The sequence below is a fragment of the Harpia harpyja genome, chromosome 5, assembly GCF_026419915.1.
Source record: "Harpia harpyja isolate bHarHar1 chromosome 5, bHarHar1 primary haplotype, whole genome shotgun sequence".
NCBI classification, from domain to species: Eukaryota; Metazoa; Chordata; class Aves; order Accipitriformes; family Accipitridae; genus Harpia; species Harpia harpyja.
The window spans coordinates 21,626,728-21,644,722 of record NC_068944.1 but is presented as its reverse complement, the minus strand read 5'-3'; the positions used below and the strand labels follow the sequence as shown (position 1 = coordinate 21,644,722).

At 42.9% G+C, this 17,995-nt stretch overlaps 1 protein-coding gene across 2 annotated transcripts in view; it reads right to left on the bottom strand.

Annotated features, from left to right (window-relative positions):
* Positions 1 to 5,810, bottom strand: part of LAMA1 (laminin subunit alpha 1) — a 110,892-nt gene extending 105,082 nt beyond the window's left edge. For both annotated transcript variants that reach the window (XR_008235189.1, XM_052787090.1), the window contains exon 1: positions 5,715 to 5,810. Coding sequence is in view for 1 of the 2 variants with exons in the window: in XM_052787090.1 (XP_052643050.1) it covers positions 5,715 to 5,799 (85 nt within the window). In the remaining variant the exon portion in view is untranslated. The remainder of the gene's footprint in view (positions 1 to 5,714) is intronic.
* Positions 5,811 to 17,995: the final 12,185 nt, after the last annotated feature.

The window sequence follows — 17,995 nt, the reverse complement described above, 5'->3', positions numbered from 1 at the left end:
AAACACACAAATGCAACAACCACCAACAGTCTCATCCTGTTCCCTGCTCCAGCTGATCAGGGAGAAAGACCTTAAGTAGAAACTAAATATTCATATACAGATACATATGCAATGTGGATTCCTGCAGTAGCTGGTCTTTGACACTTCGTGTATCCAGTAACTGCCCCCCCCCCAGGGCCCCAGGTCTCCCCTGTTGCTGGCACCTGGGCATGTGAGCTCCTGAGGCCCAAAGTCCCACTCCAGCCACTGGTCCACAGACTGCCTTGCACACACACCACCCCCCCATCACACCCAACACTATGGATCCCTCCAGTTACTGGCCAAGATGCTCAGCCTACCTCCTAGCTGGCCTTCGATCTTCTCGTCACCAGCTGCCTGACACAGACACACATGCATGCAGACAGGTCTCTTGGCTGGCCCCTAGACCCCACAGTCTACCCAGTAGTTGCCTTGGATCTCCTGCTCCCTTCATTAGCCAACTTGCAGACCCTCTGGTGTCTCCAGTATCCATCCCAAAATTATGGCTGATTTGATACCTGGCTCCCAAGCCTCCCATCCTGCTGGCTGGCTGGTCTGGCTTGACATTTGCTGGCGATCACACACTGACACACACAACACGCACACGCTCTGGTCTCTCCAGCCATGGGCACCTGAGACATGCAGGCCCCTGTGACTCACGGTCCCTTCTCCATTGACTGGCACTTTTATCTCCATGCACACAGCACAGAGACTCCCTCACCCAGGAGAACAGTTAGAAACAGAGCTTAACAGAAAGTCAGGACACGAGGTACATCATTACAGGACAAGCATACTGGCCTGCAACCTGTTTAGAGCCAACTTTAACATCTTACCCCTCTCACCCCTGCCGCCCCATACTTGTTCATTCCTGAACCACCTTGATCCCCCCGCCCCCATCTTTGGCCCTTCCTCTGCTCATCGCAAAATAAGTCTTGTGCAATCCCAGAATGTTCTTCTCCTGCATCCCATAACGAGTCCCATACCCCTGTAGACAGCCACCACCAACCCCACACACACCCACACCACACACAGCCCCCCCCCCCCCCCCCCATAAGCTCTGGAGATCTGCTCCCATAACTCAGTGATGGCTGTCATGGGACAGCCCTGGCAGGGGCTCCTTTCTCTGGGCTCGTTATTGGGGTTGCCCCACCTTGTTCCTCTGTGCTCCTTTGTGTGTGTGGACATGAGACTTATCACATAATCTAACAAGTTAAATAGGGCGTGGACAGTTAATAAGTATCTTGTGGCCCTGCTACTTAACCTGCATGAATATACAAGGGGTGTATAGGTACACTGTAACTGAGGTTTCCAACCCAGGGAAAAAGGGAGAACTTAAGCCAAGTATACCATTCTGCCCAATTTTGCCAAAAATTAAAGTTTTCAGCTTACCACATCGTTAAGTGATTCTGCCTCAGACTCCTATCGTTTTTTTAGCTCATCAGTCTCTTGCCTCACACTGCAAGTTGCAAACAGCACCACCTCTTAAGTTTTCCACAAGTCTCAAGGGACTTTAGGTTTCTTTTAGTGTTCTCTTATCAGGAAACAATACTCATACCAGTGGAAGCACAGCAGAAATGTTAAAGGAAAATACTTAAAAATAAAGACAAACTTTGCAGGGGATAGAAACCTTCCCATTTCCCATATCACTTAACTCTTTGTTGCAGATTTCATGAAAAATCTGGTATTTAAGACTGATGGAAATGAGTTCTGTTCAAGCCATTAGCATCAACCAACCTATGATGTAATATGGCAAATTACCTATGACATTTTTTTCATCTCCAACAGAAAGCATTTGGGAATGCAATATCCGGCTCATCTTGAAAGTATAAGAAGACTTTCTTCAAAGTTTTATGGTCATTCAAGTACATTCTGGAAGTCTGGCTCTCAGTTTCAAAAGTGTCACATAAAACTATACCAATGCACAAAACACCTTTGAATGCATGAGGCTGTAGCAAAGCAACTAAGAGTTAACATCTACCCATCTAGGCTTGTAGACTAAAGGCCAGATCTAAAAAAACCCAAAGAGACTGAAGTATTTTCCTGCCAAATGCTGTCACACCTACAATTAAAGCACTCACCTCTGAGGTGGAACTCACCATCCTGAATTAGACACCAAAAGGTTCTTATCCATTAAGTGGGCTGCAGTCATCCCACTGAGTGGTGCCAGGCTTGACTGACCCAGTTAAAAAAAACAAACAGCAGACACAAGTACAATAAAAAAAGTTTTTCTCCTGAATTTGGATGCCTGATTGCTGCTTGCAACAAGCAAATAAAAAAGAGAAGGGCTTGCAATTTGATTCTTCTTCCATCTTCAAATGCCCTAATGATCCAACTACAGCATCAGCTTTTTTTGTTGCCCATTCTCCTTCTGCACCCATTAAACTGAATTCTTGGCTGCACAGTAGCTCAGTTTCAAACAGAGGTTTGGAGAGATTTCATACACGCCTCCCCCTCCCCTGCATTACCTGTCACAGCAACTTGGCAATACGGCACTCTATTCAGAAATTGGAGATGCGGGTTCAAACCATCTCAAACTAAGGAGATTAACATAAATCTCTCACTTCCTGGGCAAGCGCTCTAACAATCTGATTTAGAAGCAAACCATATCATTTACATTTCAGCAAAAAATGTGGTTGCTGACCATAATAAGTTGTGTATTAGTCACAGCCTAAGCATACTTACTAAACCAGATTCTTGAGGCAAGGTAGGTTTGAAACCCAATTGATAAGCATGAGAAATACCTGTGTTCAGCTCTGCCCAGATGAAGCACCCCAGGCACCTTCCTGGGGCCATTCAATCCCCTGAGCATCAGCACTTAAAAACACATTTAGTTTACAACTACAGCCTTGGAAGTTACCATTACTGCACATTTACAGTAGCAGGATTATTTTTTAATTATAGAAAAATCACCTGACATTGGCAGAATCAAATTTATGAAATATAGGCAATACTGTGCAAAACCATTAACTGATTTCCCTTTCTACTTTGTAGACCTGTATCTGTTACCTCCAGTATTATTTAAGAATGCATTCCAGCAGAGCAAAGCTGCTACATAAGCCTCCAAAATGGCTATTTGCTTCTCAGGTTGTAAAACAACTCTCATCTGGATCCAGACACTAGTGATATGTGCTTCATGAAGAGTTACTCCATTATTGGACACAAAAGACTCAGCTGAAAATACAAACCCCACTTTATAACATGATGGGGACGCTTTAACAAAACACCTGCAATTAAAATACCAATTAAATTTATAGGTGTGTAGATATTAATCTTTAGGCTGAAAGAACCAATCATTAACCTTCAAAGTTGTTCAGAGCAATGACTTTACTACTCCGTGTTGCTTTTTCTTATATTGGACTTCAGCACTTTCTGACAGACCCTTGCAACCATCGTACGCTAGTTTCCTCATCTGCTGACAGGACAAAAGCAGAAAACCAAGAAATGCCGAGAATTCTACTAAGGTACTCTCCATGGGCATGCCAAGATACGTTTCCCCCAAACTTCTCCAATGCTCTTGCAACAGCTCCAAGAAATCTTTCTAGCCTTGCCACAAACTGTATTTTTACATGATCATGATGCTTACAAGTTTGAGCTTGTTTACTTTCTGCAAAAGCAACATGGCTATTCTAATCTCCATTGCATTCTTCACATTGTTTTAGGATCAGTTATCTTGAATTCTGGTTTTTGTAAGTTATCCACCAGGGGCATTTGATACTCACTGCTTCCTTGGATGATATGTGCTCTCGTGCTGAGAAAAAAATTCTATCAACTTAATCTAATAGGAAGAATGGTCTCCTGACCTGATCTTTCAACTAGAAAAATATAATTATGAATTTAAATAGCCCCAGAATGGGGTGGCTTAGGAGCAATCAAATACACTGGTATCTTCAATCACTGATACAAAAATATGCGTTTTACCAAGATGCCTCTAACAACATGAGCTGCTATATAAAAGCTGGAATATCAGCACTAAACTATTTGCAAAAGCTGCAGCAGATTACTGCAGTGTGACCACTGCAATTTTCTATTAAAAAAGAGTATGGACTCTTGCAACCTGTACTTGACCAGTTTTATGAAAATTCCTACCTTTTTAAACTCTGTGCTAACATACACATTCAAATAGGAGTTATTAGTGAATTAAGGTTATTCGGTGTGCATAAGATGGTACCTTACAAAAAAGATTGTGAAAAGTAAATTTTGCATCATTTTGTCTGGCTTTTCATTTGTTTCTAAGACTGAATCTTCATAACCAAGGTGAAGCATATTTATTTACAAATGTACAGACTCAGAAGTTTACTTGGGCTTGATTTTGTCCTGACCTAGAGGATGAAGTTTTGTACACATAATGATGTTAATAAACTCACTTGCTTTTACTGCAGCATGTAAAACATCCAGATGCTCATCTCCCACGCTATATCCATCTTGAACACCACACTTCACCGTAAAGAAAACTAAGTCGTGCATCTGCACAACATATGCCTTCCCACCATTTTCCATACTCAGTTTTTGTTTTTTAATAGAGACCTAATGTGGCTGGGGACTAATGTGCAAGGAGTAGGGATCAGTAGAAATGCTGCTGTTGATGCCACCAGGAGCTGAATCAAGCCAAAGGTGAGCGCATCTGGTGTCTACCAGTGCTTTCCCTCATAACCCTACATGCCACAGAGTCAACTACTGTCGACCCAGTAACAGAGAGTGAACTGCTGCCGCTCACAAACTTCAGGCTCACTAGGAAAGCACAAGTTACTGCACTTTGAACAAAGAGGATGTGTGTGATGAAGTTACTCGCAAAGCAAGAACTGGCTGTGGAGCGTTCCGGTATCCCTGCTGCAATGCACCGGCCAGCCCCACGTGCAAAAAGAGAGAAGAAAACTTTCGTACATTATCTCTATGGCACCCTCACGCTACCTCTGCCTCGCTCCTGGGAAGTGGTGTTCATTCCCTCTCGCCCCGTCTAACAGAGCTTCATCCGGTTTACATTAGCGACAGCATGAGGCATCCTTCGGGTCTGCCTGCTCCCCTCCCTCCCACGGAGCGGGACCCCCAGGGCTGCGGCCCCTGCCCGACTCCGGCCCCGTCTCCCGCCGGGGCAGGGGCTGCACTGGGGGCTCCGCCGCGACGGCCCGGGCCGCCCGCCAGCCCTCCCCCCCGCCCCAGGGAGCGGGGCAGCGGCCGTGCCGCCGGGGCCGCCCCCTCCCCCGGGTTTCTGCCGCTCCGCAGCGTCTCTCGGCTCCCACAAAGGGAGTGGGCGGCCCCGGAGGCGGCCGGGCGGAGTGGCCCCCGCCGCCGAGGGAGAAGAAAGGGCTCCAGGAAAGGGGGGGGGGGGGGGGGGAGGGCGGCTGCAAAGCGCGAAGATGGGGGAGAGGACAGATAAAGGAGGGGGGGCGCGGGGAAGAGCGTGGCAGCGAGGCGGACAGCACTGCCGGACCGCGGCGCGCCCGCCCCCCCCTTCCGCGGGTTCTCCTTGCAGCCCAGCACGGCCCCCCGCACCGGCTCTGCCCGGCGGGACCTGGGGGCACGCCGCCAAGGCTCCCCGAGCCCCGCGGGAGTGAAAACCTGCCCCGGGACGCCGCCGGCTCCTGCAAACAAACTCTACAGGCGTTGCCCTGCCCTGCACTGTACTGCACTGCACGCAGCGCGCACCCCCGCGCCCCGAGAGCCGCGCACCCCCCGCGGCCGCCCCCCGCTGCGCTCACCTCGGGGCTGGCTCTGCCCCGGTACCCAGAGCAGCGAAGCCGCCGCCAGCAGCACCAGCAGCCGCCGCTGCCCGCCGCTGCCCATTGCTGCTGCCGCCGCCGGGAGGGACGCTAACCCGCCCCGCCGTGTGCGCCCGCCTTATATGCTCCCCCGCCGTCCCCGGCCCGCCCCGCCCCGCGCCCGCACCGCCGGGGGCTCGCTCGCACACACGCACACCCACCCCGTGACACACGCAGCTTCACACGCACGCGCTCACCCTGACACGCTCAGGGACCCCGCGCCCCGCACCACACGTGTCCGTCCCCGCAAAACCGCCGCCGAAGCACTTGCAGCCCCGGCCGCGCGGTGCGGGTGATGCGCGGGGTGCGACGAGCCCGACCCCGACCCCGGTGCCTAAAAAGTTCTGGAAAGCTGCAATAACTCAACTGGGACTTTTTGCAAGGAGGGGGAGAAGGGAAAGGTGAGTATGCGAAATAACAAGGTAGAAGTGCGTGGGGGGAGAAAGCGTTGCTAAGCTAATTCAACATGCAGGTTTCCTATCCGGCAGGTATTTTCATGTGTTTAAAAAAATAATTCAGCTGCCGAAGCTTTTCTTGTAAATCTGTCATCCCCAACTTTGAAACTTCATGCCCTTGCTGGTATTTTTCGGGCCTCTGCTCCACGTAAACACAGCAAATCAGCCATTTTTGTAAATGAAACGAGTTCCCTCCTCAGTTGGCAAACTAAGAGGTTGACTACTTTTGTCCTGTAGGAAGTCTTTGCAACTTTTTTATGATCAGCTATGTCTTGAAACTAGCATAAAACGCAACAAACTCGTTGTAGAAATTCCTCAAGATAGAGACTTTTTGTTAGTACTTCAGGAAAGTTCATTCACATTAGGCTTTCCTATTTTAATGTTTGTCAGGTCGCAGAGCTACAGTACTCCTTAATCAATATTTCAAGTCATTTGCAGCAAGGAAAGACATTTACCTGGGAAAAGAACTGTATGCCCAAAATAAGTTGGTTGAGGTGTGGGAATTTTAGTCAAAAGATGCTGTCTCTCAAATGCGAATCTCCACTGACAACACACGCTGCTTATTTTTTAGGAGAACATTGTGCTGCTCTGTATGGTATTGCATTTAAAACCATATTTCAAAGTACAATAATGTGTATGAGTTGCATAAGCGGAGTTAGACTGCAAGTGCATTTTTCAAATTAGGGGCAGCTGCTCATGGAGTTCAGACTTCAGCATGGTTGGCTGGTTGTTTTTATTCATCAGGGTAAAAAAATTCAGGAAAAGAATAGTAATTTACGTATTTTATATAAAATAAAGCTATTTCTTATCATATAACTCAGAGTTATGAGTTGTACTTGAGAAGGCATAGCAATGTTTATATTCAAAACATAAACAGGAAAAATCTGTGGGTCAAGGAGATAAAAAATGAAAATTTCTGCCATAAAACCTTATCAAAGGCCTTAAAGCCTGCAAATAAATAACACTCCACATCTGTCCCTTCCAAGAGGTCCGTCCTTTGCTCACGCCAGGAACTTCTTAAATTTCAGGCCAGGCAAGGAGGAGGAAAGCAAAACATCTGTGGAGAGAAAAGTCAACAAATTTCAAGAGCCAAAGTGTCATTTGTTCTAAAATCATAGAGGTCAGGTTAAGGAATCCTCTGTGCGGTATCGCAAGTACCAGTTGGGAGCCAAGTACAAAGGAAAGGGAAAGAGGGAGCATCTGTGCAACATAAAATCCTGCCAATTTACAGCTTTATAATCAGTTTAACCATTTCTTCAAATTACAGCAAGCTGAAGAGTACTCTCTTACATCCAGGCAATGATATGTGCCAGTTTCTTATTACATGCATTTATCCTCATCAGAATATTCCACAAGAACTAAAGAATGTATATTGAGATCCAGCTCTGGAATTTATCATCTGACTCAATTATTATAGTTTAACTAAACATCTCTATAGGACTTGTAACTGAAATATATACATTGAATTAGTCTGCAGGACTACATCACCGTTGTTCAGTGTCCATTATAATCATTCCCTAGGAAAACTGACTCTTCTCAAATTTCATTTGAGTAAGTACCTTCTTGGAGAAGAGGATTACTGTGTTTTCTATCATTCCTTTTTCCACAGGTCATTGCTGGTATTACAAAGGACCAGGAAATCAGAATGATCCCCAGTTCAAGACATGGCACTATGAATATAATTCTTTCCTAACCTTGGTTTCTAATGAGCTCTGAATGATTATGACGTTAGATGAGAATCTCAGCTTCTTAAGCAAGTGTAACTCTGCTGCACATTTACACCAAGCAAGTGCATCAAGTATTACAAGTTGAAGATTAGAAATTTCTTAGTCTTTGACAAACTAATCTGATGAGAAAATGGAATGCTGTGGTACAGGTAAGATCTTGAATGAGTCAAGAAACATGTGCGAGAATGAAAGCATTTTAGCGCACTGCACTTCCGTGCATGTTTATACAGTCCCTGAAAACCATCTGCATAAACTGAAACTCTGAGTGCTACTATATCATATGTTTAACATAGTAGCACTGCAAATTAAAATAGCACAGGACACTTTTATATTGTAAAACAATTAATTTGCTACTGCTCCAGCTTCACTTGAAAGAAAGACAGAGATGGCACAAACTTTAGGAAGGGTAATTTCTGAATGCCTCACACTTACTTGTTTTGCTAATTAAAATTTACTACAAAATAAAACAAAAAAAGAGTTTGCTAAGTAAGACAAGAAAAAAGTTATCTGTAAATACCCAGAAAATACTCAGAGATGTAGTTATAGGAAACTTCTTAAAAACTTCTTTTCTCTCTCACCAATTTTCATGAATTAAAATTGCCTTAAGAGCTACTGTTTCAGCTGCAAAGGAATGGAAAATCCTAATATTTAGGATGATGTAGCACAAAGTGAATATGTTAATCTATCCATCTGTGGATAACAACCTATGGATGAAAACATTGCCTTTGGCAAAAACAGAGGTTTGGGAGAATTCAAACTGGAGAAAGCCCAAATACACAGAGTCTGAATGGAACCGCTCTGCAATCCTGCACCTAAGTAAACTCCAAGTGAACACCAAATATGTTTTTTCGGCTTTTGTCTGTGTTGCTGTGCTTAAGGCAGAGCTATTGTGTTAATGGCAGGTTCCCTTCAGGCCCCTCAGGAGCATGGTCACCTCCTGACCCTGGAGGGCAGCGGGGGCACTCATAGCTGTCAGCAGTGCTGTGTTTTTCCTCATCCATAGCATTTAATAACTTGCGTGTCTCACCATCCTACCTCACCACCCGTCCCACTCTCAATGATCCTTTCTCCTCACCACCTATCAAGGCATTTCTATACCGTGAACACCATTGAAGCAGTATCTGCTGGAATTGGGGTAGGGAATTTGGAATAGTTTCCAGAAGGAGGTACACTGATATAACCAGTTGATAATCCCACCCAGAACTACATTTAATGGCTAAATAAGGTTTTTATCAATAGCTGTACTGCACAACAAAGGGTCTCTAATTTGGGGCTGGTTATTGTTGAGCTTTTTTGCACACACTTGTTATCCATTCTGCCTCTCTGCCTTGTTATCTCATAAGCACCATGCAAGTGTTCTGAAAAAGCATTCTGGAAATAATAATCACTCGTAATCAGAGGAAAAAAACAATACAGTAAACTGCCTGTCTGCCTCTAATATGCATTCAGCCACTACTAAAAGCTGGTTTAGATAACTCTTCAGTTGTTCCCCAGAACCCTTCAAGTGTTTTTCTCCCTCCCTCGGAGAAGTACATCCAGACGTTAATAAATCTGAGCTGTGACAGACCAAAGAGAGGAGTAAATTCAAAGCGAAAGGCCCTTCACAGCACACCCTGCCCACAGCTTCCTCTCAACAGAGACACCACCTCTGCAGCTTGATGGTCTGACAGTGCAACCCAAGGACAGAGGTTCAGGCCAGGGCATCTCCCAGGTTCCTCCTGCTGTTCCTTGGCTAGTAGCCTGACACTCAGCTTTGGCAGCACAAGTCTTTGCCCTTTCTTGTAACTCGAAATATATGTTACAATAATTTGGCTCTGAGATGACAAAGGCTTCCATGAGGATTAAAGAAAGAAAATCTGCTGTTTCGGAGAAACCTGGGAAACAGCTGCTCCAGGAGGCCACACAGAGCTGTCAGAGGCCAGTGGAAAAGGCATGGGTGGATTGAATGCCTCCTGGCCGGCCAGAAAAGGCACCATGCGATCAAGGTCCCTCAAGGGCTTGCCTGCTTCATGGTATGAGCTTCACTGACCTCAGGAGTTGCCCGGATTTAAGTGCTCACCAGAGACAAGGGCTGGCTTTGGAGAGAAGCAGGTGCTCTAGGACAGTCGGAATGCAAAAAAGAGGGAGCAGAAAAAAGAAAACTGGAAACTGTGTACATTCCTACTCTGCTCCCAGAACAGTAAGTCCCATAATGCAGAGGGGTTTTAATGCTCAGGCTATCACCCGTGCCTGGTACATGCCCCTACCTTCATGCACCTCCACGTCCCTCACACTGTCAGCACCTAGGTTTAGTTGTACCCTTCCCTCCAGGCTTTCAAGGGACTGTGAACACCCAGTCACCACCTCCTATTACCAGCCATAATCTAGCCCCAGTGCTAAAGTCAGCGGGTCCAGCTGCCTCCTGCCAGGCTGCTGGGAACAAGGCACTGGGCAGCTGCAGCAAAGAGGCCGAAAACCCTGCCAAGGAGGAGATGTGCACAGGAGTTAGGAGAGCACAGAAGCATCATCACTGGCTGTTCTTGCATGGGGAACGTGCAGGGTCCTTCCCCGATCTCAATAAGAAAGGCACAACACCAAATAGTGTAATAAAAGTGCTTTTATAATAAGATACTAATAAGAAGAGGAATATAGATAGCGAGTAATTCTTAGATCTCTTCATCCTGGGAACCCTGCTTTGAAAATGCAGCATTGGATAGACCTCCATGCAAGCAGCATAGTGGCCCCAGACCCCCTGTTTTGAAATTAAATATGGAACTATCTCATTATATTGTGGTAAATATATCACATGCCTGGACCGTGCCTAGGCACCTGACTATGAAGACACTTCTTGTAACTCTTGCCTTTTCATAACTACCAAAGCAGGAGATGCAGGTAGAAAGACACACTGGGCAGCAGGAAGACATGCCTGCAAAGGGTGGCATGGTTTGGAAATAGGTTAATAGAGCTGCACTGGTTCCACATTGCAAAATCAGTGGTGATGTTTTTCTGTTGAGTGGTTTCTGCTGTTTTCCTACGAGAATTGACTCATTGGCATCAATGGTGTTGAAGGCAAGACTCAGTGTGTTTTCTGTGAACAGCTCACAGGCTGGAAATTGCAATTATTGTCCAACAGGAATGATTGGATGGTATATGGTATTATGGTGAATATATTCCTCCCCAAAAATTGCAATGAACTCACATTAGTTTTCTTTTGTTGAAAAAATGGAACCCATAAGCAATGGGGAATACAATACCATCACTGGTAATCAGCAACAACCCTTCCATAATGCTGTTCCCAGTCTGGGCATGGGACTCTTCCTTACATTTTGATTAAACTGTTTGCAAGAGCTTGAAGGTTCCAGCAACCCATGCAGGCAAAAGAACAGCCACAATTAAGTTCATGACAGACATCTATAACATGAAGAACAAGTGTTAACAGCAGGAAAGATCTTACTGATTATGTCCAAACTGATCTTGGACCTGTGGGAAGGATTTGTGAGACTTGCTTGAAGGATCCAAAACCATCGCTTCCAAATTTGTATTAGGAAGAGGAGAGAATATAACTTGGCCCTCACAAAGATGTGCAAACTGAATGGCATTTAATTTGTGCTCCTAACATCTCAGATAGTTCTGAATGGATAGAGAATTTATAAAATAATTTAGCTCATACTTTTAAACCACAATTGATTTGTGAGAGTAGATTAAAGTTTGTGACTAATTTTTGCTTCCTTATTATTTTGAAAAAAAATGTTAAATAGGAGTTAATCAGTTAATCATACCCTCTGATCTTTTCTCCAGTGAATTTGCATTTCTTCTCAAAGGTAGTCTGGTATGTAGTTGGGAAAAGATCCACAGGATGTCAGTGTTGTTCTTGTGGTTGAGCTTTTAACAGCAAGTGCTGAGATTTTGCTGCCCAGAGACATATACCTGTGTATGCAAAAATCTGTGTTAAAAGAAGGCATCTTGATGTGAGATTAGCAAGGTTTCATCACCCTTTTTTTTGTAACTATCTAGAGATAATGCAAGAAACAAGACTTCAAGAAAGCAGAAGATGAAAGCCAAGAGCTTAAATATGTGACCTTAGTCCCAGTTGTCTTCTGTAGCTTTTAAAATGAAGTAATTTATTTATACATTTAAACATGAATCTGATGTCAGCTTTAAGCTTCTGTTACAGAAATTTGCCATAGAATCTAATTCAAGAGGCAATTTAACTTTATTAATGTGGGAGGAAATATGTGCATAATGCGAGCTATTTTTTAATCTTAACTGCCATTCCTGCTATTGCAAGAAAGTGCCTTACACCTATCTGGAAAGCCATCATCAGCAAACTGAATAATTTATCACTTCCAGTTTTCAAGAAATTAGCCCTGCCTAAGACTGAAACCAGAAGCCATTTAAAAAATAATAATCTAAAAAACTGTGTCAGATTCCTAATTTGAGGAACAGTAGGAGGCTCCTAATGTGAGGTTCAGGGAGCATCATTTCAAAACCAGCACTAACTCTTCCTGTCTATAAAAGCAGGTGAATGTGCCTTCCTACTACCTGATGGGTACCCTTACAAATATTTCAACTGAATTTTCACAAGTGGATAAAAAAATGGCAATGTAGTCTGGAAATCTGTGTGCTTCACCTTTCTCATGCTATTTAGAGAGATCCTCTGCTACTCAAACATTACCATTAATATATAGAATGGAAACCGAGTTTGCGCTTACATTTTATCTTTAAAATTAGCTCTGCATTGTTTGAAGTGTATGATTTTTGAATTAAATACACTTACATTGAACTAACTACGGTAGTTATGGAATCAGTCTTTAAGTTGTGTTGGAAGTATAGCCTGACTTCAAAAATAGGGGAAATCAGATGCCCTATTAATTCATAAATAAATAAATATGGGCAAAAGAACAAAGTTTATGGGGCAATCTTATTTTAATTACTGTCAAGTTAAATTGCACTGACTAGAACTTATTTTCTGATTCCGTTTCTACTGACGTAGCTATCCACAGTGCATTTTCAGTGTTAAACGCTACTGAGCCTGACAGTAGCATTTGCTGTCTCTTTTGTGCTATGTAAACAAATGCTCATCTTGAAGGTGAAGAAGCAGTCTAATATTTTTTAATATCCAGCGAGGTATCAGCTCCACTTTAAAAAGAATTATAATTAAAAATTCATGAGATACTGGAAATGTTTAGAATCTGAATTGCATAGCAAGAAGAGACAACTGTGTCTACGTAAATATACACGTGATGGATGGACTGTCAGGCTGTATTTACTAAGGTAGTGTTTCTGTGTGAACTCCATTGCTAATTAGAGGTTTGTTTTGGAGAAGGAAACAGAAAGCCAATCAGTTTGATGAGGGGAGAGCTTAGGAGGTGAGCTTTCTAGCTCGTCTTTGACTTCAATCAAGAAATGCCTGTGTTTAAACAAATGAAATTATCAAGCTTTAGTCAATGGTTATCTGCAGCGACACTGCAGCGCTGTATTTACCATTCCTGGATGCCTCCCTGCACGTTTCTGGTCATCTGCAGGGAGCAGGCAGGGGTGCCATCCTGCGAGCGGCAATTAAAATTCTTTCCCATCTGCAAAAACTCCCAGGAACAGGCACATCTCTGGTAAGAAGCACCATCAGCCTGAAGATAATGTTTGTATCTCATATTGAGCTGCCCACTAAGCCATTGGTTTCTCTCTTTTTTTCAGTTTTTCTCATTTGTAAAAGTAGGGAAAAAAAAACCCCTGACTGGGATTACATGTGCAATACAAGCAAGCAATTTTTTTCTTTTTTTTTTTTCCTAAGGACTCTTTTATAAATGCTGTCAAGGAACAGGAAAAATAGCTATGATTGCTGTAGGATTTTTGATAAAGTATCAGGAACTACAGAAGATTGAAAGTTGCTTTGTCAAAGAGTGACTGAAAACAAGCCAATTATAAACAAGTCAGCACACAGAGTTTGCAGTGATTTTTTTGGTGAATACCTTATATTATAACATTTCCAAAGTACTCTATAAAGTCTGTAAGCTGATGACACAAACAACAGATATAATTCAATTAATTGGCATGACAGTGAAGCCACAAACACAAGACCCTACAGGAAAAAATAAACCTTAAATCCCAAACCAGATCACTAACATGTAGGTTAAGACTTTCCTAATGAGATTTTTCTTTAGCACCAGTTCAATTTCCAGACACTGCTAAGTTACTTGTGACGAGGCTGTGCCTTGGTGGATTGTGTTCTTACAGGATATTTAATTGTGGTTTTAATCAATTTTTTAATACTAATACAAATAATACATTTGTTTTAAAAGTAGAGAAGTACTTAAAACATATTGAAAAGTAAATACTTGTAATAAAAAGTTAATTATTAAAAACAACAAATATAAACTACAGTTAATCAATTTAATGTAATTTCACTTTTAAGACCTATGTTCGGTTCCATTCAAATCTGAAAATCTTGCTAGAAATCTTCAGTAAGCTCCAAGTTTTCCTGATTTTATTCTGCAGTCATTTAGAACAGCCACTTGATGGCACTGTAAAACTGCAAGTCAAAACGTTTAACTCCTTTCCTACCAACACTCACTTTAACGTGCTAATGAAATCAATGCAACCTGTATTCTCAAAGCAGAGCCCACCAGCTTCCTCTTTGCTGGTAACTTTTTGCATTTTTCACACCTTTCACAAAACAAATTAGAAAACCCAGGTTCAGTTTTACATCGACCCTGCTCCTGGTCGCTGCAGACTGGGGCTTGGGGCTGATGGTACCCGGCGGGAGGCTGGCCAGCTCTGGATGCTTCAGGCAGACAAAACAGTCACTCTGATGGAAAAAATGATGAGACAGGCTGTCTATAGGGGAGTTTTCCTGCTCCTGAACAGTTTAGCATTAATTAGCTTATTTCATAAAGCATGAGTATTATGCCTTATTTTTCACCTGCCTTATGTTTATTGGCTACATGAATGTCCTCATCATGCATATAGTGCCTGAAGATTGACAGTATCATCAGGCTTATTCCACACACTGTTCCCCTGATGGCATTTCTGTAAGAAGCAGAGTCCAGAGAAGGTTGCAGAACTGCGGGTGGGTGCAGGAGCTCATAGGCAAGGTTGAAAATGAATGCGAGTACAATGGGTACTTCTCGGCTACAGAATTTCACTGCATTTAAGGAAAGAGTATCTATCTTTGCTTCATCGAAATGCCACATTAGCCTCATCTGTTTGAAAAATGAAAAAAAACAACTTTCGTGGAGCCTTTTATTCCCTCAAAATTTCTGATATTGAGTTCATCCTGGCACCATATTGAACTAGCTTATTTGCATTTGACGAGTAGGATGCCTTGAAAGTTCATGGGTTTAATTGCATTGCCAAGGTAACAGGTTTTACTTTTATATATTTTGTGTAATATTGTGTAATAGTGACAAAATAATAAATTCAACATCCCTTCCTGAAGCAAATCTCTCACTGAAGTCAGTTTGAACTTTACCACAGGAAAAAAAAAGTGAATAACTGAGCCTGGAATTTGGAATTACCATGTGCCAGGCTTTGCAGCAGTGAAGCCAACAAAATCCAAAGAATTTGCTTGAGATCAAATCTTTTGCTAGCAGTAAATAATTAATAAGCAATTGTTACTAAAAAAGACTAACTAGGGAATCTAATAGCTATTCAGTTTAAATTCAGATGTCTTTTTTTTCTCTAATACATATTTTAAAACACCTGTCTTTAAAATAAAGTTCATTTTTGTGCCCATGCGAATTGGCTACATGTTATGAAAGAGCCTTTCCAAGAGTGTCTGAAACATAACAGCTATCATGACAATTTTCAATAAATCATTCCTAGCTGGGAGTCTGAGAGGAAGAGAAACTAAATGATGATTGAATTATCCTTTTATCTCTAAAAGTGATCTTTCTGAATCAGGACTGAGGCACTGTGAGGCAATGGGTTTGGAACACTTATATTTCTGCTGTCATGATTCCCCCTGTTCTCTGAAGAGCGAATGTCCCAAATTTCTGCTGTATGGACAAAATTTCCCAGGGCGGAGGTAGAAAACGGCCAGTGACTTAATAAGCAGATTAGCATACAGGGTAGTGGTAGCCATACACCAAGTAAACTCCTCATGCAGAAATGCTAGAGATGCAGAAATGCACCTGGTTTAAAACCAAAATGGGATCCACCAGTGTGACATGGATACAGGGCATATAAACCGAGAGTTGCACAGCTAAACCAGGAGTAACGCCTCCAAAATAAAGGCTCTAGGTCACAAATACCCAATGGCTCTGCTCCCAGCTACCAGGTTCCCAACCACATCTGTGCCACTGGGCAGAGCATGTCTGTGCAGCCTGCTCTCTCTCTGCCCAGGCTTTGCCTTCTTCACCTCCAGAGGCAGAGGAGGAAGAGGTGGCTGTAATCAAGACATGATTTAAAGGCAGGCGAGATGCTGCTTGTGGAGCTGAATGCCCCTCTCTGGCCAGAGCACACCTGCTCAACACCTTTCATTTGCAGAGAGATGAACGTTTTATTTCTGCGTATGTTTCTGAATGGCATCACCTGTTTTGCAAACAGGAAAGTAAGCACAGGTTGTGGCTTTGTAGCTTTTCAAAAATGGGCATGTGGCCATGCTTCTTAGGCAGTCCCAGTCCAGCTGGAAGAGCAAGGAACACACTAAAAGCCAATGGTGGGCAATGCTGTAAGCCACTTTTAGTGATGTTAAAGATCCCAGTTTCAACATCTCTCTGAAAAAAAAGAGATTGTGACAACATGCCACAGTATTATAACTGGCTTCAAGTCTCATTTTTTCTAATCTGAATGCAAGCAGAATTTGAATATTTTCTGAAATATCACTGGCATATTTTAATCACATCATCATTTGAGGCAATCAAAAAAATCACAACTACTGAACGGTACATATGTTTTGGTGTATTTAACTACCTATTCTTATACAATTGATGATGCATTTCAATGGTTCCTTTATGCTTGTCCTGGTTTTGGCTGGGATGGAGTTAATTTTCTTTCTAGTAGCTGGTATAGTGTTATGTTTTGGATTTAGTATGAGAAGAATGTTGATAACACACTGATGTTTTTAGTTGTTGCTAAGTAGTATTTAGACTAAGTCAAGGACTTTTCAGCTTGTCATACCCAGCCAGCAAGAAGCCTGGAAGGGCACGAGAAGTTGGGAGGGGACACAGCCAGGACAGCTGACCCAAACTGGCCAAAGGAATGTTCCATACCATATGACATCATGCTCAGTATATAAACTGGGGGGAAAGCTGGACGGGGGCTGCTGCTCAGGAACCAGCTGGGCATCAGTCAGCGAGTGGTGAGCAATTGCATTGTGTATCACTTGTTTTGTATATTCTAATTCTTTTATTTATTATTATTACTATTATTATTATTACCATTATTATTTTCTCCCTTTTCTGTCCTATTAAACTGTTTTTATCTCAACCCATGAGTTTTACTTTTTTTTTCCAAGTCTCTGCCCCATCCTGCTGAGGGGGGAAGTGAGCGAGCGGCTGTGTGGCGCTTAGTTGCTGGCTGGCTGGGGTTAAACCACGACAATGCTCTACTAGGATGCTCAGTGGTTTAGAGAGGAGAAATCTCACTAATAAACCTTGCAATGGCAAGCCTTACACAAAGCCTGGTTCCTATACTCCCGTGTCATCTCCATGTTCCTTAAAAGTCTTTGAATTAATACTTTAAATTTTTATACTGTGACTCCTTTTCCTAGCTTTTGTCAGGAACTAATGGGCTTTCAGTTAATAAATTACATCATGTACATTTAATAACTTCAGCAGTGTGTGCAAATCTCTGTTCAATGAAGATGTAGACTCACACATTTCTGTCTTAACTGCCACAACAACTGAACAAATTCAATGGATGTTGTACAGTTATTTCCTGCTAAAATGTCAACAGAGAGTTAAAATAAAAAGAATTAGCTGTTCAGGCATAGTTTTCTATTAATCAGTAGACAGAGGTCTTTCTAGCGTCAGAAGTATGGAAGGGATGCAATGATGTGATTGTAAGAGTCTGTAAGAAAGTTCCCCCATTTTTGGCATTGAGATAGGTGTGAATGTTTAAG